The sequence below is a fragment of the Natator depressus genome, chromosome 9 (genome assembly GCF_965152275.1).
Source record: "Natator depressus isolate rNatDep1 chromosome 9, rNatDep2.hap1, whole genome shotgun sequence".
NCBI lineage: Eukaryota > Metazoa > Chordata > Testudines > Cheloniidae > Natator > Natator depressus.
In genome coordinates this window covers 25,258,588-25,281,801 of record NC_134242.1, presented here as the reverse complement: position 1 = coordinate 25,281,801, position 23,214 = coordinate 25,258,588, and the positions used below count along the sequence as shown (strand labels likewise).

At 35.7% G+C, this 23,214-nt stretch overlaps 1 protein-coding gene across 1 annotated transcript in view; it reads right to left on the bottom strand.

Annotated features, from left to right (window-relative positions):
* Window positions 1-312: 312 nt before the first annotated feature.
* The window catches only part of DHX36 (DEAH-box helicase 36), a 42,038-nt gene continuing 19,136 nt past the window's right edge, over window positions 313-23,214 (bottom strand). The window contains exons 10-25 of the mRNA XM_074963745.1: window positions 22,570-22,710; window positions 20,525-20,627; window positions 18,034-18,121; window positions 14,965-15,020; window positions 14,266-14,330; window positions 12,815-12,958; window positions 11,899-12,016; window positions 10,923-11,021; window positions 9,400-9,573; window positions 8,990-9,076; window positions 8,020-8,103; window positions 7,805-7,904; window positions 7,629-7,719; window positions 5,975-6,095; window positions 4,411-4,563; window positions 313-1,522 (exon numbers count right to left, since the gene is read on the bottom strand). Coding sequence (XP_074819846.1) covers window positions 1,337-1,522; window positions 4,411-4,563; window positions 5,975-6,095; window positions 7,629-7,719; window positions 7,805-7,904; window positions 8,020-8,103; window positions 8,990-9,076; window positions 9,400-9,573; window positions 10,923-11,021; window positions 11,899-12,016; window positions 12,815-12,958; window positions 14,266-14,330; window positions 14,965-15,020; window positions 18,034-18,121; window positions 20,525-20,627; window positions 22,570-22,710 — 1,810 coding nt within the window. The 3' untranslated portion in view covers window positions 313-1,336. The remainder of the gene's footprint in view (window positions 1,523-4,410; window positions 4,564-5,974; window positions 6,096-7,628; window positions 7,720-7,804; window positions 7,905-8,019; window positions 8,104-8,989; window positions 9,077-9,399; window positions 9,574-10,922; window positions 11,022-11,898; window positions 12,017-12,814; window positions 12,959-14,265; window positions 14,331-14,964; window positions 15,021-18,033; window positions 18,122-20,524; window positions 20,628-22,569; window positions 22,711-23,214) is intronic.

The window sequence follows — 23,214 nt, the reverse complement described above, 5'->3', positions numbered from 1 at the left end:
GAGGTTGAATAGTGAGGGCGGACACTCTTGCCTCCCCCTACACTTTTTTTTTTTCTTTTTAAAGTCTTCCTTATCTTGTGTATCTATTGTAGCGAGCTAATTGTTGTGATGCATATTTTTAAATGGATGACAGGGCACCCAAAACTTAATATGAGCACTTTTTGGATATAGTGTAAATGGAAAGAGTAAGGTTTCCAAGAAGTTAGATTTGTTTCGTGATGGCAACCATAGAAAAAGCTTTCCATGTTTATCGGTCATGTTAGAGTTAATGCAAATCCTTACATCCCACTAGGTAAGGATATGTTGTGTAGGATTTGCATTTAAAAAAAAAAAAAAAAAAAATAATATGAACTGAGACCGAAGACTGATACCTTGAAGAAAATTGACCTAAAACAGTGTAAGGCTAGGAATTCCCTAATCCAACATGTGAGGAGGATGTGCCAAATCCTAAAGAAGGCAAATGTGTCATCACTTAAGATGTACATGTATATTCAGAGAGGATTCACAAAAGGAATTCCAAATACCATATTGCAATCAAACATGAAACAGAACTAGTGATATAACAAGTGTAGCTTTAACAAAAAACATTTAATGCAACATTATGTACGCCTTACATTTACTCCATTTTCTAAAGGAAAATTTAGACAATAACTAATCCTGCACAGCGTATTCCTGCCATGATTTTTATCTACCATAAGTCACTGCCTTATTCTGAAATTTCAGTCAATACTGTTCACTGGGTACAAAAGGAAAAGCAAGAGTGATGGAATAATTGGGATGAAAGAGGGAGAATTTGATTCTTACCACTGTACACTTTAACAGCTGCTTTGTCTAGAAGTTGGCTGTAGTTTACATTTAAATATGAATATAGTTACTTTCAGTTGAAAATTCTAAAAGAAAGATGCTGCTTGGTTTGAACCCCTTTTGACTACTAGACCTGATTACTTTTCCCCAAAAAAACCTTAATGTGACATTTTCCATGGACAGCAGGAACATCTAACGAATTAGGTAGTACAATATAACACAATATTTTGAATTTTACACACCTTTTCCTTGAAAGAGTTACAGTTATAAAGAAGCCAAGTATAGACAGGACAAAATAAACCACATACACTAATGGATGCTGACATCATTGCACTGTCATATTTAAAAAGCTACATTAAACACTGGATGTCATGCACCTACAGCCATTATAAACTACTGAAATTAACTGCTCTTCAATATGAGTGGAATTACTGAGTTGCCCTAAAAAGTCTTTCATCTAGCTAGACAAAAAGCTATAAAATAAAAGGAAACTAGTGAAAGTGTCATCTTCTCAAACACCAACATAATAGTGTCAACTGTAACGTTCATTCTGAAATCGAGGGGCATAGTTTCTGGGACTTTCATTCTCCTGTGTTGTGATTAGGTCTATAATGGCTGTCAGCACTGCAGTGTCCCTGGATTTAGTGTCATTCCAGTCCACAGGGTGTGGGTTTTCAATTTTTTCTTGTAGAAGGTCATCCAGTTCTCTTCTTAAATCCTATAATAAGAAAGTTTGTTGGAATAAAAATAGATACAATCTAGAAAGTTATTAAAAATCATATGGACCCTCAGTTGTACAAGTATCTTTTATCCTGCTATAAATTACCATCATACCCCTCATGACAACCATAACATCCAACTAATTTCAACATTGTCACTTAAAAGATCAAAATCTGCTTTTAAAGTAAGCAAAGAGACAAAGTGGGTGAGGTAATATCTTTTACTGGATCAACTTCTGTAGGTGACAGAGACGCAAGCTTTTGAGCTTGAACCTGAATAAGAGCTCTGTGTAAGCTCAAAAGCTTGTGTCTTTGTCACCTACAGAAGCTGATCCAATGAAAAAATATTACCTTACCCACCTTCTCTCTCTCCCTAATATCCTGGGACCCACATGGCTACAACAAAACTGCACAGAACAATTTTAAGTAATTAGCAGGTTTTTTTCTTAATAATGGACTCCAGGGTGATGTTTCTGAGCTACGTCCTCTTTAGAGAAGTATAAATATATGTGGATCTCTGAATATCTTGTTCTACTGGCCATTAAAAGGGCAGCATTTCCATTAATTGCCACTATTTTAAGGTTAAGAATTCAATCAACTTAGAAAAATCACAATTTATTTTTTATATAGTTACAAGTAATCTCCAACATTAGGACTGAACTACTGAGTAAAAAAAATTCACCCCCCACTCACTTTACTTTGTGCATTTGATGGCATTTTGTATCTAATTAGTTTCAGAGTTCTCCTCTTTAGACAACTTCACCCTATTTGCGTGGGGTTCCCCCACCCTGACCAAGGGTGAGAAACTTAAAAAAAAAAACCACAGGAAAAAGTGATTGGAAAAACTAAAGTGACAGAAAAACTCAAGGGCAGACATGATAAATTAAAAAAACCAAATTAGAGTTCAAGTTAATGCTGTTTTGGAAGTCTGACAAAAAATGCTAGAAACTAGGTCAGTATTTTTCTACATAAAAACTGATTTGTCCATTTAAGTTATTAAAGTGCAAAATATTTTCTCTTTTCATACTTCTGTACTCTTGGCACTCACAACTACTTCAATTTTTAAAATACTTGGAAATGGGATTAAGAGATGGTTCAAGGACCAGACCTTACTCTTTCCAGCAGAGGATCAATGCCAAAATTCACTGTTAGCCAAGGGACCAGAAATAATTTTAAAAGGTCCATATCTTTAACCATTAGGGTTAGAAATTAATACCTTTTACCATCGGAAACCAGATTAATAGATTTTAAGGCCAGATGTGATCATTTTGATCATATAGTTTGACCTCCTGCATAACACAGATCATAAGACTTCCCTGAGATAATTCCTGTTTGAATTATAGCTTTTCTTTTAGAAAGATATCTAATCTTGATTTTAAAGTTTCCAGTGATGGAGGATCCATCACAACCCTTGTTAAATTGTTACAATGGTTAATTACTCTCACTGTTAAAAAACTGCACTTGAATTCTAGGCTGATTTGTCTATCCTTCACTTTCCGGCCACTGGATCATGTTATATCACTGCCTGCTAGACTGAAGAGTGCTCTTATAAATTTCTGTTCCCCATGTAGGTATTTATAGACTAACCTTTTTTTTCATAAGCTAAATAGATTGAGCTCCTTAAGTCTCACAATAAGGCTTTTTAAACTCCTTTAGTCATTCTTGTGGCTCTTCTCTGAACCCTCTCCAATTTCTCAATATTGTAGGGTCCACAAGTCAAGAAGAAGTGGACACAGTATTCCACTAGCAGTTGCAGGAGTGTCAAATATAGAGGGCAATATAATATTTTTAACTCTTACTTGAGATCCCCCTATTTATATATCCCGGGATCTCATTAGTCCTTCTAGCCACAGCATTGCAGTTGGAGCTCACATTCAGCTCATTATCCAACATGACTCCCAAGTCTTTTTCAGAGTCACTGATTCCCAGGATAGAGTCCCCCATCTTGTAAGTATGGCCTACCATTCTTTGTTCCTAGATGTATGACATCACATTTTGCTATACTAAAACACATTACTTGAGTTCATCTTATCAAGGTGATCCCAATCTCTCTGTATCAATAACCTATCCTCTTCATTAGTTACTACTCCCCCAGTCTTTATTTATGTCATCTACAAGCTCTCTTGGTAATGATTTTATGTCCCCACCTCCCTCCTGACCACTGATAAAATTAAATAGTGTAGAGCAGAGAACTGATCCCTGTCAGATCCCACCAGAAACATAGCTGCTCTATGTTGAAACTAGGATTCTCGCTTTTCATTATATATTAGCCCTGCAGGTCATAGTTATGACATTTAAAATCACGAGAAACACAAGGTAGGTGAGAATATCTTTTATTGGACCAACTTCCATTGGTGGAAGAGGCAGAGACAAGCTTTCATCTCTGCCTCTTCCACCAACAGAAGTTGATCCAATAAAAGGATATTCTCACCTACCTTGTCTCTCATATCCTGGGACCAACACGGCTACAACAACAGTGCAAAAAAACATAATCATATCATTTTGATTGCCATCGACATGCATCTTACTCTCTGAGTCACACATGATTTTGAGAGAGAGAGAGAGAGAATAAGGTAATATCTTTCAGTTGGTGGACAGGATAGTCACTATCGAGAACCACTAGAACAAGACAGTTCTTTATGGTTCTAAGAACCTCCTGTGTAAATATGCATTTAAAGAATTAACACAAAGCCTTGTTTTTTTAAAACAGGAAGTCAAATTAAAAAGGACTAGTTAGATGGAAGTTTAAAAACCTGAAACTCCATATACTCTTTTGTAAATAGGTATACTGTGATCTGTTTTTTGAAGGGCCCTTCCATCTAAGCAAGTTATTATTTTTGATATTTCTATGAAAAGCTGCATAAAACAAAGGCAAATGGACTATCACCTTAACTAGATTTCCTATCCTAGCTGGAGACTCAAAGACAATCCATTCATCCACTGCAATAGTATCCTGATCTTTATCCTTCTGGATGGAAATATCTCCGCCGAAGAACAAAAGACAGTATGGAGAGACCTCTGTACAATCATACAGGTAAATCTGTAACAAGTCAAAAGTATTCAGTAACACTAGAAAGCATATTAATACATCCAAAATGACATTACTATGTTACTTAATAAAAAATAAAAAACATTACCTAAGATGATTTGTTTAAAGTCATTTCTGAATCAATAAATCAACTTAATTTCAATCCTGCAGCGAATCACTCAGTTCTAACACTATTATATAAGCATATTTTTTGATTAACGTGAAGACTGAAAGTGTTCATGAATGCTGACAATTTCCCTTAGCACAAAGCTTTGGTGAAGTCAAACAATTACTTATCCTCCTAGTTAAGGTAGTTGCATGGGAGTCCCAGTTAGAGCAAAAAAAAAAACCCTTTCCTTTCCAGATGCACTTAATGGTATCAAGTGAAGGAACAATCTTATTAGAAGCAGTTGTTTTACCATTAGACTTATCCAAAGGTATCAGTACACAATGCACTACATTATAGATGCAGTGTGCTGAACCCAGGTCTCTACCCCAGGGAACTGACAATCTGCAGGCATGTAAGTTCAAAAGAGTACAAAAAAAACCCAACAGTGGGCATATTATATGCAGAATTCTACATGACAAAGGCAGGCCCTTCGAAATTTCCCTCAATCCTCAAGAAGCAAACAGAGGGAGATTGACAAACATTAAGTCGAAGACTGTTCCAGAAGAATGGGACGGCATCTGAGGCAGAAATTCTAATGTGGGCAAAGAGAGCCAAGGGGGCTGTCAAAACCAGAAATATGGTTAGAAGGAGTGCAGAAGGAGATGTGGGAAAAGGTAAAGTAGGGGTTGGAAAGTTAGAAATTGGAGAGAAGCTAAAGAGAGCAGCAGCTGATTTGTCACACCAGCAGGAAAAGGCATCTCAGCAGCTGAGTTCTGGAGGGATTGAGAGGAGACAGATGGGCACAGAGGAAAGTACTAATGGCAGAGATGGTCAGCAGTGTGGGGTTTGCAGCAGCCATGCCAACCACCACCTACGGATTCACATTAGCTATCAAGCTTCCTGAAGATTCAGGGTGTTTACCTTGTGCAAGTTCGTGACAGGTGGTAATTGCAGCTAATATAGCTGTCTGGAGTGCAGATTAAAATATGTAAGATACTTAGTGTTTCAATATGAAAAGATTTAACAGTTGGCATCACGCCAGATGGCAACCCACTTCTTGAAAACATCCTATTTTTTAAGACAATGTTTTCGTAGTCAAGATACTAAGTAGGTGCAATTAATGAGCTAGTTATATACATTTATAAAATGCAATATTGTCTTGATTTTAACAGAAGTTACCTGTCCACTTTATTATGTCAAATATTAAGTTGTACCAAACGCAAAATGCGGCTTTATGTTTTAAAAAGTTTACTTATTTAGTTTCAAAAATACATTACCATACAGATTCAGAAAGTAGTAAAAGTGTTCACTTACACTGCTAGTTCTCATCTTTAAGTGATACACAAGCCAGTTATAATGGAATTCTGTCTCTTCCACGTTAACAGATTTAGGATGAATGTTAACTGTTCCATCTGTCTTGGTGCAAACTTTTACCCTTTATAAAAAAAAGATTTTTCACCAGTTAGAGGTAAATAGATATTCACAGATTCTGAAAAGGTACATCCGTATTTTATCCAAAAATTGATAGCCTTTTCATCAAATTCTGCACTGCATTGTTCTAAATTTCTGAAAATAAGTGACATTCAAAAACAGTTTTTACCTCTTCCCATAAAGCTGTACCTGGTTAAGAATGCATATTAGAGGTTAAGCTGTCCCTTGTTAGTGAAGCCAGATATCGCACCCAGTTTTTAGGCATTTATATCTAACCTCTATTTCTTTCAAACAGGGAAACATTCATGACATTTTCACCCTTTCTCAAAAGGGAGCACTTATGAGTTTACTTAGAAAGGTTGGCATACAATGCAAATTGCCAAAAAATTCTTGGAAAACACCTGCAAATCACCTGCATATGCGAGCTCTCTCTATAACAGGTACTTGAGATTCAGAGAGTGTAGGAAAATAGAACAAAATATTATTTACAGCAATAATTAGCCCAGTAATCAAGTAAAAGGGTACTGCATGGATAACCTATAGGAATCCTCACTAAATCAAATCCCCTTTCTGAGTCCCCAAGGGAACAAGAGGAGGAGAAACCAACTGCAAGATGCACGTTGCACAGTTATTGTCATTATCGTAGAGTTCCAGAATTGAGTACACTTACTTCAGGGCAGTGATTTTCCAAAAGTGGTTCATAAAGCCTTGCTTACTACTTGCCCACAGAAGGGAGTATTTTACAAAGTGGGCACTGGGGTGTTGGAAAGAGAGGCAGTCAATAGGAGAACCTCTTGCAAAGTGGTCTGTAGAACAAAACAATTGTTTTAGGCAGCAGTAGAATCCTGCAACTGGGCCAGTGCTGCTCATTTACATTCACCTCACTTAACCTGGTGGCAGAAATGCAGTATTGCCCCATCCTACTGAGTTGAATGAGGAAGCTACAGAAAACGCTCTTAGGATTGGTTTAACTTTAGTTTTGACTTTGAAAAATGGTAAGGTTGGGGACTCAGTCACTAATGATCTCCAACACCTAATCAAGCAGACTAGGTTCAGTTCAGGCTGAATGTCAACAAGAACTGGGTCTTCATCAAAGTGGAATGTTGATCAAAGGTGCACTACTCGTGCTATTAATATGAGAAACATGTAGATCATAGGAAGTGGTAAGCAAGTGGACTAGTGCTGCTGGGGTCTCTTTCTTTCCAGCCACCGAAGGGGATGGGAGAGGATGTAATGTCTCAAGTGTAATTGCAGAGAAAAACTGATAGTGTGATTCTCTGACAGTCATGCTGTTTCCATATTTGTGATATTACACGTTTATGCAACATTGTCAGGTCATCATTTTAAGGATGTATTTGCAGGTCTCCAACTGTAAGTATTGCTGATTTAATTAACTGCATAGCTCACATAAATTAACCCACATCTATGATTAGTTACACAGAAGATTGCATCTAAGTACTTCAAAGTTACCGGTTAACACCTAAAAACTACCTATGCAGCAAAGAATTTGAATACAAACATGAGATTAAAGCCTTACATTTTTCTCTTTTTGCTAAAGCTTTTACGGATCTTTGCAACTTTTGGATATAAACCAGCACAGATGACTGCTTTGAGTAACTTCTCATTATCTGTAGAAGACAACAAAGTAAATAATGCATTCTACAAACCATGAATTAGATTATCAAATATCCTCTGTCTTTTTCCACTGTTTACCTGAGTTGGTATTAGATTTGGGATCTCGGGGGTTTTTACTACTCACAAACCCAGCCGCAAGGAGATGTTCAGCAAACTGTCCTTTCATATTAAGCAGCATCTAGGGTACAATATCAGGGTAGAACATAACTCTTCTTGGAGAATGATGCTCTGTCAAACATTTTTTTCCCCACAAGTAAACACTTCCTGTCACACCACACTACTAAGATGACTACCTGAAGTGTATTTGAAGAGAGAAAATATTCCCAGCAATAATCCTTTTCACTTCTGAAGCCACGTCGCCGGACCTCTTCCCAGCCCTGAAAATACAAAATACTTCCAACTACAGTTCAAAAGGGCATATATTTACTAACATCTATATGTAAAAAACAGAAAAGGGCAAAAAGTATAGCTATACTTTTCCCCAAGAGATCAGAAGTGCACCCTTTTATGTTTGATTTTCATGTAATGCAAATAATCTGCCAGGTGAAGGTAATAGATAGTATATAGAAAAAGTAAAATGACATTTTGATTCATTTTTTGTTTAATCAGTCTAGTTGTGCATTGGATATTTATTTGTTAAAAATTAGGTTTGAGCTCTAATCTTTGCTATTATAACTCCATTCACTGCTAACAACAGTTCTTGATGACAATAGCAGGAGCCTGGAGCTAATAGTGCAGCAGGACTTTTAGGCCAAGTATTTTCTTAGTTCTCATTGAAACGTGGGAAAAGCTAAAGAAAGAGTCTCCCCAAGACTGGTGCAGTCAGTACCAGCCTCCTATAGAGTCCGAGAGAAAAATTATGGACTTTGTTGATTTTTAAGGGAGGATGAGTGGAAGTGACTAAAACTAAAAAGAAAAGGTTTGATATCCATATATTCAATACAAAGCATTTTATATTTAATAGCTATTTAGACATCTGCAACATATCTATGAAGTTACCCTTTCTCCCCACCTCTCCCTAATGCTACCAACAGGGAATTAGGTTATTACTACTACTATCATGTCAGAAACAAGGTTCTGAAACACTAGCAGGGCAGACACGGTTTTGTGCTGTGTGAAGAGGCCATACACAAATGCTTTGTGAGTGTATGGGAATGAGATCTGATTTTGAATCAAGTATTTTGTTTCAAGAGTTCTTCAGTTAAACTGAAAGCACAACTTCAAAGGCTAAGCCAACTGAACATTTAATTAAAACAGACTTACCGCAAAAGCATTCACAACAGTTAGATGGTCACTTTTAGTATTCTTTGATAATTCTTTTCTTCTTGCATCTGCTACTTTCTCTTTGCCCTTTAAAGAAAAAATAAAATTAGAATATACCACACGTCCATGACTCTGGCAAGCTATTTTTCTCCCAATTTTTTTTTTTTTTTTTTTTTATAGTAAGGATAAACGTAGCAGTACTCTATGCATGCAAATTAAAGCTACCTCCAATAGGTAACAACAACACTCTATTGTGACAGATTGGTGGGCCACACTTATGGAAAACTTAAATTTTAGATTGACGTTTTTAAGCTGAAGTATTTATACTGCCTCTTACTAATATCCTGCCAAGTTTTAAAATGTAAAGAATTTGTTCATTATATTTGCAATTCTCTTTTTAGATACTTTACCAGTGGAATCACAAAGGGGTCCTTGAAGCTGAGGCTGGCTGCAATTGTGAGTACTGGATCTAAGCAACAGAATAAAGCTCCAAAGAGGATCATTTTTCCAATATGTGGCTCAACTGGCAATCGTGCCAAGTGGACACCTAATGGAGTCAGTTCTTCTTGTCTATCCAAAGCATTCTGTTAGAAAAAGAAACACACTTCTTGAATATGGGGGTAGGAGAAGAATTTTTTGGAAACAGGAAAACACGACAGCTGAAGAATCAAGAATCAAACTTGAATTTTTTTTGAGTTTAATTTATGTATTATGCAATACAGAACATGGAGCGCTAGAATGTCTTCAAGAAGGCTACTTTAACAACAATCATCCTTTTATTTAGGCTTTAAAAAGCTTACTGGTGTTAGTAAAAGTTTATTGGACAAAGTACTTCTTGAGTATGTTGAAGGCACTACCCTAGATGGAAAAAAGAGACAACAATAGATTTGAAGACACTATAAAGTGCTCTTTTTTCCTCAGTGCTCTTGTGGTTTTTTTTACTCCATTTGTTACCATTCCTACATCTTTTCCCCTTTCTGTTCAGGACTCTGTTTACCCCTCCTTTTGCTACTAATGTTCTCTTCCCACGCCCCTACCAACTATGCCACCGAGTTTTTCCTTCTGCTTAAACTTGTTCACAATCCCTCCAACCTGTGAATAAGGTTGTGGATCCTTCCAAATGCTGCACTGCAACTAAACAGACTGCTTCAATTGATATGCGTAGGTAACAAAAAATACCAACTGAAAAATCATCAGCACAAGTGTGTCACTAAACCCCATCATCTGAAAACCAAAGCTACACTTGACAACTAATTGACACTTCAAAGTGACTTTTCTGTCTTACTTTGTTTATTGGCCTCAGTCCCCACTTATGCCTGTGATCCTATTGCCATTCAAGTGGCTGTTCACAATTAGATTATTCCTCCCAATTACTTTTATTTTCCATGGAAAAATCTCAAAACACTTCACCGATCTGGCTATTTTGGGATGTCTTGGGTAGACACAGTCATAAGCAGATGGCACAGTTTTCAAGCAGCAGAGACAGGGGAATTAAAGCTCCGCTGGGAAACCTCAAGAAAAGGTTGCATAAATGTGAATAATTTAGAAAGTCAAGTTCCTGGAGAGTTACTTTAATCTGGCACAGTAAACATTTTCAATATTTAAATTAAAATTATTTCCCCTTTGTACCTCAGTCACACAGGACCCTGGAAGGCAGGTCACTGGTTAGTACCAGTCACTGCATGCCTCTTAAGGCATGAGAGAAAGTGTAGTGCCTCCAGTGAGTAAAGTACAGCCTGGATGCATATAGAGCCACTAGAAGCTGACTGGCTCCAATAACCAAAATGCATATAATCAGCAAGGTCTGAATTATCTTATAATAAGGTAACTCAACAATATTACTCAGTACTGATCTTAGAGTGACTTCTGTAGTTCGATATGTCAACACAATGAACCATAACGTGCTCTAGCATATGTTTAAGTATTAGTTTACCAGTTCCATTAGATGATTTATGGACAACATCACAGCTTCACGAGATGGTGGATCCATTAGCCTACTCAGAAAATAAGCAATTCCACCAAGCCTTAGAATCTGAAATAAAAGAGATGCAAGTTCTGACAGATATGATTCTGAGTGCACATTATGTGTTACCACTAATTCAGTGTACATTTGCAGACCTCTGAGCTGCTACTCCCTAATTTGCAAAGTTACTAATACATCAGAACTTTTAAGTTTGAATTTCACTAGGTTAGTAAACTCAGATTTATCAAGTGTTCCTTTATTTTCCTACAATCAGTTAAATTCCGAAAAAAATGAAAAGGTATTAGTGCAGTCACAAGTTTTGTTTAGGGCTCCACTCCTCATCTGAGGTACACGTCCAGCACTTGTGTCAACAATTGTTACAAGTCATGAACTTCATCGTTTTTGTTGAAATTATCTCCATGACTTTATATTTCAGGATGTGAGAGTGACAGCAAATAGTTCAGCCAATTTCCCTGAAAATTGCCATGTCAAAACTACTAAAGAAACAAACTCAATAAAAGTAATGACACAAAATGGCAAGCCAGTGAACTCAGTCAGCTTTAATCGTTTTTAGTAAATTATGTGACACCCATCTCTGAGGTGCCATGTCTTATGACCTGCTAATGAACAGGAAGAAAAAAATTCTCTGGCTTGTGGGAATATGAATTCATGGAAACAGCATAATTCAGATTTACTTTAATAGAGTTCGTCTTTTATTTAATATTAAACCAGGTATTTAGGAGACTATTACAAATTACTTAAAAGTATGGTCTGTCAAATAGTCTGTCGAAACAGTTGTAATCCGTTACATCAAGTTATGCTTAGGAACAACCTCACGCTCAGAGTAAGTTTTTGAGCACAGTACCTAATGCCAAACCCTTCACTCTCTTATCAGCATGCAAAGTTTCTAATATATTAGAACAACTAACCCATATCAGATAATTACCTTGATTTGTAAACAAAGTTCTTCCAAAGGTGTCCTTAGGATTTCCGGTAATTGATAATCATCCAGTAGGCTGGCACGTAGACCATTGTATAGATGATAACAGTGACCCGGCTGGACTCTAATATTCAAAATGTGTAAGAAATATTTTGTCTTTCAACAATACTTACAACTACATTGACAGCTTCTCCCAAACACTCAAAAATTAATAGTATATTCCCCCAAAATCTCCAAAATTCATAGTATATCCCAAAACACTTAAAGGCATTAAAATAAAGGTATACAAGTTAAAAGGTGTATTCAAATGGGGTGAAAAAAGAAATGTCAGAGTTTTGAAATACAATGAAGAGCCAGTAAGGCAGAAGGATACAGGAGGAGTGTTTCAGACAGCAGAAGCACTAGAGAACAACAAACCAATGGTGGCAAAATGTAATGAAGGAGCAGTGAAATGGTTGGAGGGGGAGCACAGACAAGGTCTTATGAGCTAGACAACAAGGGGTCCATGTAGTGTTTGACTAGTAAAGTAGTTTTTAAGTTTACAGACAAATGTTTGCTTCAATATACTTCATTCTCTCAAGGTGTGAAGATGAAGAGGTAACATTAGACCACTAACACCATGGAGTTTAAAAAATTCAGTACTACTACTAGAAATATTCAAAAGCCAATCAAGTTAAATAAGAACTCATACCCAGAACTATGCCAAAGTCATTCCACAGGAAAAGAATGAGACAGTCATACTGGTTTATGCTTTATAATGGAAAGTGAAAAACAGAATAGAAAGCACTTGAAAGTGTCTTAAGGTACACTACTGTAATTGATTGAAAGTTGAAAACTTTAATGTCTAATGTGATCACATTTGTTTCCATTTTAGAGTTTATTGCCACAGAAATTTTCTGATATCGATAGTCATTTCTCTTACCTTCCTGCTCGACCTTTCCTTTGTTTGGCATTAGCTTTACTAACCCACTCTGCTGCCATTGTGCTAATGTTGTTCTGTGTATCAAAGTGAGTTTCTTTTATTTTTCCTCCATCTATGACATACACCACATCATCAATGGTAATGCTGTCAAAAATAAGTGGTTTTCGTATCTTTACAGTATGCATAGAAAAGTTATTCTACAGAGTGCAGGATATACTTTATCTACTTGCTGTACTAATTGATGAATTATATTTACAAACTTCATTGGTGTCATTTTAAGAGCTCTGCAAATACAACAAATGAAACTTATTTGCTGCACGTCAAGAGAATAGAGGGACAATCCTGCACACATTTTAAAAACATTCATTTCACATTTCTCTGAAGTAAGGCTAAGCAGCTCCTGCTCTGCTGAAGCACAACAGCAAGTATAATGTAGTGATAATAATATTTGGTATCACTCACTAGTAGATGCCATATTACCACAGAATCATTCTAAAAGGGGCAAATAAGTGGAAGATTTGTGTGTGTTTTTAAAAACGCATTTCATATACCAAAAACAGAAAGATTAATTCTCCAAAGCCATGCCATATGCTAAAAGAATTTCTAAAGCTTTGCCATGAACTGAAATCGACACTTACATGAGCCCCTGCAGATGATCTCCATGCTTCAGCAGGACTCATAGCTGAAGCTATCTGGCATAGTTTACATTACATGTTATAAGAAAGTATGGAAGATTTACAGAAGGGTGCTCTAGTTTTAAATAACTATAGAAAGTAATGGACAGAACTTAAGAAAACATAAGCATGGTAAAAAGGGGCTAATGTACATTAGCTTAATTTATATGAAAAGTCTGACCAATACTTAAAAAGCTTCAAGCATCTAAAGACGGCACTATGGAAGCTCATGTTTATTGTCTTAACTTCTATATTTTCTCAGTTTACAAGTGAAAAGGTGGTTTAACTGTCAGCTCTGCAAATTCAGCATGGGATCTTACAGTCAATTTGTATATTTTCTTAAGCATGAACTGTCAGTATTCTACAGTGGAATGTAGTCAACAGTCATGTTGATGAGCAATGCAAAAAAGAGACAACCAGGCCCTGCAGTGGTAACAGGATTTAAATAAAGGGGTAAAAAGCTTGTCAGGAGTAGTAAGTAGCTCAGATTAATACTACTACAGATCTGTTCACTGAGTCACTTTATGACCATTCCACAGAGCAATCAGCTTCCAATAAAAAGGTTTGAAGATTTAATCAATCTAGTCTAGCATATTTATAAAGAAAAATCCCTAATTCACTGTACCACCTATTTATGAATAACCAAATGCATGTTTTCAGAAATATTTAACAGATTTACATTTTTGCTTTAATGTTATGATTTAGCATTTATTTTGCAAGAATTGTGTTATTTGATTAAAACGTGGCTACCTACGTAGAAACAAAAATATGTTTTACCTAGTCTCTGCAATGTTGGTAGCAATTACAATTTTCCGTACTCCAGGAGGGGTCTTTTTAAAAACCTGAAAAGATATATAATTAACAGAAGTAAAACAGACTATTTATCAAAACCAAACAAAGCACAAAGTCATTCTGAGTGTTTTGCAGGTCTGAACAGTTACACTTGCCCTCCTATCTGTTTTCCAGCAACTGCTTTCATGCAGTTAACGGACTTGGAAATTGTTTGTGAAAGTATCCCCGTCATAAATATTTATAGGGATGCTACTCTGAGAACGTCAATAATTCACGTGTATTCCCTAAATATAGTTAAACATAAGTATATTATGGTGATGAATATCTTCTTTAATAAGAGTATTTTATACACATACACGTGTGCGCTAAACAATGCCATAATCAACACCATGTTCAAAGGTACCTGCAGCAGTGCTATCTGGATAGATAAGCACTATAAAAATGCAAATGGACTATTTCCTACAAGCCAAAGAGAAATTTAACATTCACTTAGCTTTATTTCAAATTATGCATAGGCTATATTTGGGGGGGGCGAGGGGGGGAGAACCTATAGCAAAACATTTTTATCCTCAAAATCTATGTGTTTAGAAGATTTCACTTAAAAAGACATTTATTATAATTTAAAAATGTTTACTATAGTTTAACACAATAAAAGTTAAGAATATTGTAAGTAATGAAACATACCTGTGTCTGATTAACAGTAGGCATCAGTGAATGCAGAGGAATAATAATGAATCTATCTGAAAGTTAAAACATAATGGTATGTCATGGAAAATTCAATGCTGTACTGCAAAACTAAATCATCTGGACACAAAGGATAACAAAGGAGAAGCTGTAAATCTACTGTTTCTCATTCCTAGTCACCTTTCTTCAAACAGGTATAAATGTACTTTCCAGTACTTTGGTAATACATCATTATACCTAAGTTAACGCTTCTTTTGACCACACCATATCCAGCTAACCTGCATTACTCTAAATTTTCATTGGAGAAAGGGGATGAAAAACTTACTAAATACAGAATTATGTCCCAGTCTGAACAGGTCATATCTCTGTTAGGTTGTTTAGGATATGAGCATCTACAATTAAAGTTAAAAAAACCTACACACATTCCTGTGCCAAACAAACATATTAAAATAATGTTTAGCTATAACTATGCTGAGGTTTTTGACAAGCATAGCTACATGGCAATCACCCAGTTTCTCCGGATAAAGAATTCATTTCTCTCTATGAACAGTTTTCCATTTTGGATCTAGCACAACAAGTCAGATTCATATACCATCAATTCAAGAAACAACACGTTGATTCAAATGACCACTCAGTTATTTTGAATGGACTCTGTGATTCTGAAATATGTTCCATTTCTAAAATTAGTGAAGTTTCACTAATAAGAAGGACATCTAATTCAAAACACTCCAAAATAGGAGGGTTACGCCTGTTCTATATGCACTACATTAAGGGCAGCAGCCTTAAAAATTCTGCTCAAGTGTTAACCTTGAACAAAGGATCAAGGGCAAAAAGTGTGTTCTCACCCAATATGGTGAAACTTAAATAGAAACAAACATACAGAGCATTCTGTTGAGATACAGATGTAACACTTTCATTTTAAAGTCTTTTTCTTAAGTTCTGGCAAGCTTTTGCAATTGTGACAAAATTGTACTTTTGTGTTCGGCCATTTGATTTTGGGATTAAAAAAGTTATATGAAATAATGCAGTTTAATTTAACTGATACATTATGGAAAAATTACCAGTTTCCATGGAGTTTTTAAAGGTTAAACACATTTCTAATGAGTTAATTTGTGATCAGTTGCATCTTCAATCCATATTCTATCAGATGCTTTGTTCAGGTTCCACACTAACATATAAGCAATACTACAGAGAACATAGGTGGCTTCTGCTGGCAATGCAGTACTGGCTGGTTAATGACAGATGAAGTGCTTAGCAACAAGCTGACTGTCAGCATTGAAAATACGAGCTGATGGCCTTCTAGTTGGTCAACAGCAAAGTCGTCAGCAAAAAGAAGAGAAAGGCGGCAGTCAGCCATAGGAAAATATTTTAAACCATTGTCCTTGGTTTAATTCTAAAAATCATAGCATCCATTTATTGTGGCCCTCTAAGCATATCTGTGCTGTAACATCTGTATCTTTAGGGTAATTTTAAGATTTTGAAAAAAAAGGAAACTGGTAAGATCTGTGGAACAGAACTTGCTGTACTGTATTTGGGACTAGTTAGCACAACTTGAGAGCTTCTAAATATGCAAAAACCGAAAAATCATTTAGTATCAATTCTGCAGATACTTGATTGAAAGCATTTGCAATATACCAAGAGTGGTGTTTAAGAGATCACCTATCTTTACTGTTTTATCTATACCTAGTATCAAATGTGGCAACAATTTGTTGCTGTGGAAATTACCATCTTTGGTATTATCACTGGAGGTAGGAATATACTCCATGTTTGTGTTTTTATACAATGGTACTTTGTACACCTGTATTCTTGTGATGAAAACCAGTTTTTAAACTTACAAGTCCAGAAGTGAACGCTTTATATATAGGCTTGGCTAAATTCAATTTTAATTTTTTTTAAATAAATTCAATGGATAATATCAATGTTTGTTTTAAAGTATATTTTCAATTTCTAGAAATTAAAATTTTTCATAGATGCAGGAATTATTGGGAGGGGTGTCAAACAATTATTTAATGAGTAGACGATTAAAAGAAGTTAAAGCTTTATAACTATTAAAAATCAAATTGTCAACATCATATCAAAAATATACAAATTAAATATCCTTAAATCAAACTCTAATAAGTCCTCAAGCAGCATTTTTCTGACTCTGCCTGTGTGTAAATTTCATTGGTCATCGATGAAAATATTTTTTGGTTGGTTTGTGGGTGTAGTATGAAATCAATGTTTATAGATAAAAATCTAATCCTTCTAAGCCTATTAATATACCTGTGCACTTCAATACTTAGGCTATGTCTACACTGCAATTAGAAAACCATGGCTGGCCCATGCTGGCTGACTTGGCTAAGGGGCTGTTTAACTGCAGTATAGACGTTCCGGCTTGGGCTGGAGTCTGTGCTCTGGAACACTCATCTCACAGGGTCTTAGAGCTTGGACCCTGTGAGATGGGAAGGTCCCACAGCCCAGGCTCCAGTCTGAACATCTGTACCACAATTAAACAGCCCCTTAGCTCGAATCAGCTGACAAGCCAGCCACGGGTTTTCAACTGCAATATAAACATACTGTTAGTTCCCTTCAACAATTGCTATTTGAAGAAGCAACACTTCCCCAAACCACTGGTATCTAAAGCACAGGGCAAACAGTTCAGTGGCAAGAGGGAATAAAAGCATCACTGGACAGAATTATAACAAAGCTTCGTAGAAGAAATAAGTTTTAAAGGAGTTGTCAACAGCAAAGAGGAAGGAAAAAAGGAAAGTTCATATTTGGATAGAGATGGACCATCCAGGAGAGTTCTGTATATGAGAACGGACAGAAGGAGGGAGATGTGGCTTTGAGAGTCATCAACGTGGAGATGGAAACTCAACCATGGGAATAAATGTCACCGGCAAGATCTTTGGATGAAAGACAATACATAAGTGCAAAGATATCGTATATATAATGGAGCACAGAGAGGAGGGAGCTAGGAAAAGAATAGAGGGATGCCAACAAAGATGGAGAAGCGGATGAACCAGAAAAGTTGCTGAAGAAATGGTCACTAAGAAAGAACAAAATGCTATTCTTATAATTATTTTTTACCTGACTTAAACATGACTTGTGACATCAAGAGGTCATGTAAAGTGCTAATATTGTCCCAGCCTGGGAGAAACACCAGTATTGCACCATCCTATACATGAATGGAAAAAGAGATTAAATTACATACTAAATACTCAAACATTTGTACATTCGTGTAAATATCTTGGATAGATGACATTTAACTTGAGGCACTACTGAATCAAATATTCCACAAAATTTTATGAGCTTTTCTTTTTTTTTTTTTTTTTAAAACAGGAATGACTGCATACATTTTATCTGGATTTTAAAAAAATTCCAATGGAAATTTGATTTTAAAAGGTTCTATAGTGTTTGCAATCCACAATATTGTAGCTCTGCACTAGTTTGAGAAACTGATAGTGCAACTAAATAAGAGAACTATGAACAAGTCTATTTTAATTTTCCAAACAAAGGAATGCAAAGTAAGCAGCACAAACAGCAAAAAAAGTTATTTTTCTCAGGTTTTAATTATCTAACGAGTTATTTGTAACACAGAAAATCTGATATTTATAAATATGGTTTTTTTGATACCCGACTATCCCTTTAAAATAAGGTAACAGTCAACAGATGCGTTGCTTGTCCAAAGAAGGCAGAATTATTCCATGGTCCACTTATTTCTTCCTATAATTAACTCATATTGTAGTGCTTGATATCCATTATACTGTCTCAAGTGTAGAACCTTTTTGACAATGTATATAAGTAACTGAAATATCTTTTTCTCAGAATTTCATTAGGGATTTTAATCACTAATGTATGCCTGCATATTCCGTGACATACTTTCTCAAATAAAAACCAGCAGAATGAAACTTGAATTCTAAATAAGCTTAACTTAAAGAGAAAACAATTACCACACTGGATCAGACCCAATGGCAATCTAGTCTGGTATCCTGCTTCTAGCACCAGCAAAAGCACGATGCTGCAGAAGTAAGCAATAGTAAGAATTCAAGTCCATTAATTTTTAAGCAAACAAAACATAACTGATTGGGTTAGATGTGTAATTAGGCACATACAGAGGTGTAATGGGGTAATGTAATTCCAGGGCTAACTAAAAAAAAAATACAAAAGCTGTATTAAATATTAATACTAAGTTTATAGTTTACAAGTTAACAGCCTTAAAACAAGCCAGGACAAGAGCCTCCTAGTTGCGTGTTTAGTAAACGTCTAAACTAATATGACATCATTAAATTATAATAATTCACAGGCTTCACTGCATTTACTCAGCTGAAATAATTTAAACTATTTGCCCAATATATGATACCTTAAAGGAATAAATTACAACTCAAAACACTACAGTTAATTTTTCTACCCATTTGTCAACAAAGAGCAAGAAGGTGGAAGGCTGGTGATTTACTTTTATGTTCATGAAGTTTCCAGGCAGTGTTTTTAATGTGATTTTGCACAATTAAATTCTTCACTACATTCTTTGATTACTACACTACTGATACTGCTTTTGACATACACATTGAGTACAACAATGAATTTAAAGATGTCAACTAGCAATAAATTAATTTAAATTTTATGCTACCTTCCATCAAAGGACTGCAAAACACTTCACAATTTATTAAGCCTTAATATCCAATTAAACTATTACTCCCACTTAACAGATGGGAAAAAACAAGGTGTGTCAATGTCAGAACTAGTAGGAGATTCTCAGACATCTAGCTCTGTGCTTTATTCACTAAACAATGCTCCCTGTCTAGGTAATAAGGGCTATGTAATATGGTTCAGTATCACTAAGAGAAGCATGAATTTTTTAGGGTGAGATTTTCAAAGCTGCTACGAAGATTTAGATGCAAACTCTTGTCAAAGGCCCCTATTCAGGAAGGCACTTATGTACTTCCTTACTTTAAGCACATGCTTAAATCTTGTTGACTTCAACAAGGCATGTGCTTAAGTGCATTCCTGAATCAGGGCCTTAAATGAAAATTACGCACTAAAGCCTACAGGTGGTTTTGAAAATCTCAGTCTCAATGTAGTGATGTAACCCAAAATAATTTCCATCTACGTTTTGACCTTTTTAGTGACTGCTGATCACAGTGCAGAATTTCCTGAAGTGTGGTGTCATGTTCTAACGTTGTATCCTTTTCCCATGGCTGTTAAAATAGATCACACCTAATATTTTTATTGTAACACCACTGCAAGCAGAGAAGAATCTTAACTTAAATATTTTATTTGGAGTTAGTGATTTTGTAAAAAATATAAATCCAATGGGAACATGCACAAGCCCATATAAGGCTTTTGTTCCTTTAGATATGTAGCTCCTAGTGGGAGGAAAAACAGTTTGCTAAGCAGTATGACTTGAGAACATTTATAGGATTGATTGTTAGTGGCAGATTTTTGGTTTCAGCATAATAATTCAAATCTATAATTAAAATCGAGCTTTCTGAAAACTATTAGACACCATGAGTCAAGTGATCTTAGCAAGAAAGAAAATTAACTTATTAAAATAAGTTACGCAAATCATAGAGAAACTCACCTCTTCCTCTAGGACAATGTGTCTGATAAGTGCAGCTATAAGGTCAAGATCAATCTTGTCATCATCCATCATTTCCAATGCATCTATAGTACTTGCTGAATACCTATAGTGTGTACATAATGACAGGTTTTTAAGAAAAAAAACCTCACTCATTTCAAGTATTTCTATTACAAGGCAATTGCAATTTGACAGCAAAGAAAATGCAGTATTCTTGTATGATATAGTTCTCTTTTGTTTATACACTAGACTTGCATAGATCTATACCACATTTGCCCTAGATTTAGAGTCTGGAATAATGTGAGAGCTTTAAGACAATGATACTTTGCTCTAAATAATTTGAGACAATTAGGTCACACTATGACAGACATAAAATTAGTACAAAGTGAGACTGCATAATATTTAGCCCATGTACTTAACATATACAAAATGTTTTGAGTTCCATTGATAAGTAAAGTGAAGTGTCAAGTTTCTGAATATAACATGTCCAAATTAAGCTAAATTATTTGGTTTAACAAAGTTGCTGCAGCCAAATATTTCATGCTTCACCATTCAAACTAATTAAGTGCCTCAGGGACTTAACTCTTCAAGCCAGCAGTTATCCAATCAGTGAAGACCTTGGAATGCATTATAAATGAGTCATTAAAAATCATTGAAGTTCCAGCAAAAAGGGGAAGGAAGAGAAGTCTGAGAGGAGAAAGTGGTGAACTTTGAAAAAGACAGGGATGACAAGTGAAGCAACATGTCCCTGTGGTGGGGAACACGTTGCACAACTTTTTTTTTTTAAATCATTTATCCCTTGCTTGAATGTTGTAGTGTAAAGCTCTGAAAAGTGGGGCAAAAAAGGTGTTTACTGGGTTCCTGAAAAGGAGATCTTCCTTCCTTATCCCTGTCATGACCCTATTGAAGGAAAAACAGGTGAGACATGACGGGGTTAAAATAACTTTTGCTCCCCAGTCACCCTATTTCCCTTCCCCCTCCTGCAGGAAACTACTCCTCAAAAGCCAGTGGGCAAGGAAGGCTTAACTGCCTGGGATATTAATGCTGCTACAATTTGTTTTTCTTACCGTAACTGACCAATACATTTTGCTCAAACAAAATCTCCCATAGAGGGACATGTTTTCGAAAAGAGGTCCACTTGCAAAACTTGTAAATTGACATTTAGGCTTCCAACTGGTCATTTATGGGTAGAATCTTTGTAATTGTGTGTTCAAGTGTAGGCAAACAATTGAGCCACACATATATAATCCAGTTTTGGAGTATGGCCTCAGAATAGACAAAATGGTTAGTACGGTAGGGAAGTGAGCAGGATGTAATTTGTGCAGTCCTGGGAGAAGGATTGGCTGGGTTGTCCATTCACAAAAAAAGGATTTCTAGGATGGATTATATCATGCTTCTTGAAATAACCAGTGTAATGTCCATGAGAGCAAAGCAGTGTAAGCAACCAAAGGGAAAGGACTGAAAAAAATCAAAGAATATCAGTTAAAATGGTAAGTATAACAAAGGTTTGGTTTATGTTATTTTTAATCCGTTTGTTTAGAGGGTTATGAAGGAATAGTCTGAAGAAAAGGATGTCAAAAATATTTTTAAAACATTGTGGAGTGTTTACTGTTCTGTTTTGTTGATTATGAGGCCAGACTACTAGCAATATCTACTACAAAGGGAAAGAGAGCAAGTAGGGAAGCCATCAGGGAAATAGTTAGGGATCAGAGTATAAGCAGCCTGACAGTTTGATGAATAGAAAGAATTGTGGACTATACATGCGCATGCCAATAGTAAACGGCGGATTGCGACTTCTTCCCCTACATCAGACTTGGAGTCTGCAACTTTTAATTTAACCAAGCGTGTGTGATACTATGCTAGTATGTTGACTCATGTAGGACACACTTACACTTAGCATTGAACTGCACTACTCACAATGTTATAGCCATCTTTACATAACTGGCAATCATGTTATAAAAACTAATTAATTGCATGTTTCTCAGCTGTAGAAGTACATAGATAATTGGTAATACCTGACAGCATAGAAATGAACAAATAAGACCTACCTTCCTCGCAGCTGCCTTAGATAATCTGGCCATCGTTCTCTATAGATTTCTTCTTTCTCTTCCTTTTCTGGTCTGCTTATGTGTCCTTGCATAAAGCCCTTCTTCAACCGTGGTCTGCAATCTGTATCTTTTGGAGTATATCTAAAGTACACATTTATTATGGTAATTTAATATTTTATTTTAATTTAAAAATTAAAAAAAACACTTCTTAAAGACTAACAAATACATTGGTGATTCAGCCCACTGATAATATCGTGCAAGATTTTAGTTGTACCTTGTAATATTATGCTTTAAAGAAAAAACAGCTGAAGAAGCCTTATCTACAAAGTGGACTCCATTTCTACAAAGCATAAAAATAGGCAGAAAAAGAATTATTGAAGTTTCTCTAGCTACCTGAAAATGCAAAGATGATCAAGCATTTTAACATGAATAATTGACCTAGTTTGGGAGGGGGAAAAAAATAAAAAACCAAGGACTTCAAGTTGAGATTTTTTTTTTTAATTTGATTTTGACTACTGACAGCATCTTGCTAAAGATATGATGCCATTTGTGAAAACAAAGAAAAAACTACTCAATTTTCCATGGTCAAAAATGCTTTTTTAAAAACAAGATGTTAGCCATCAGTTCAGAAATATCAGTTGTCAT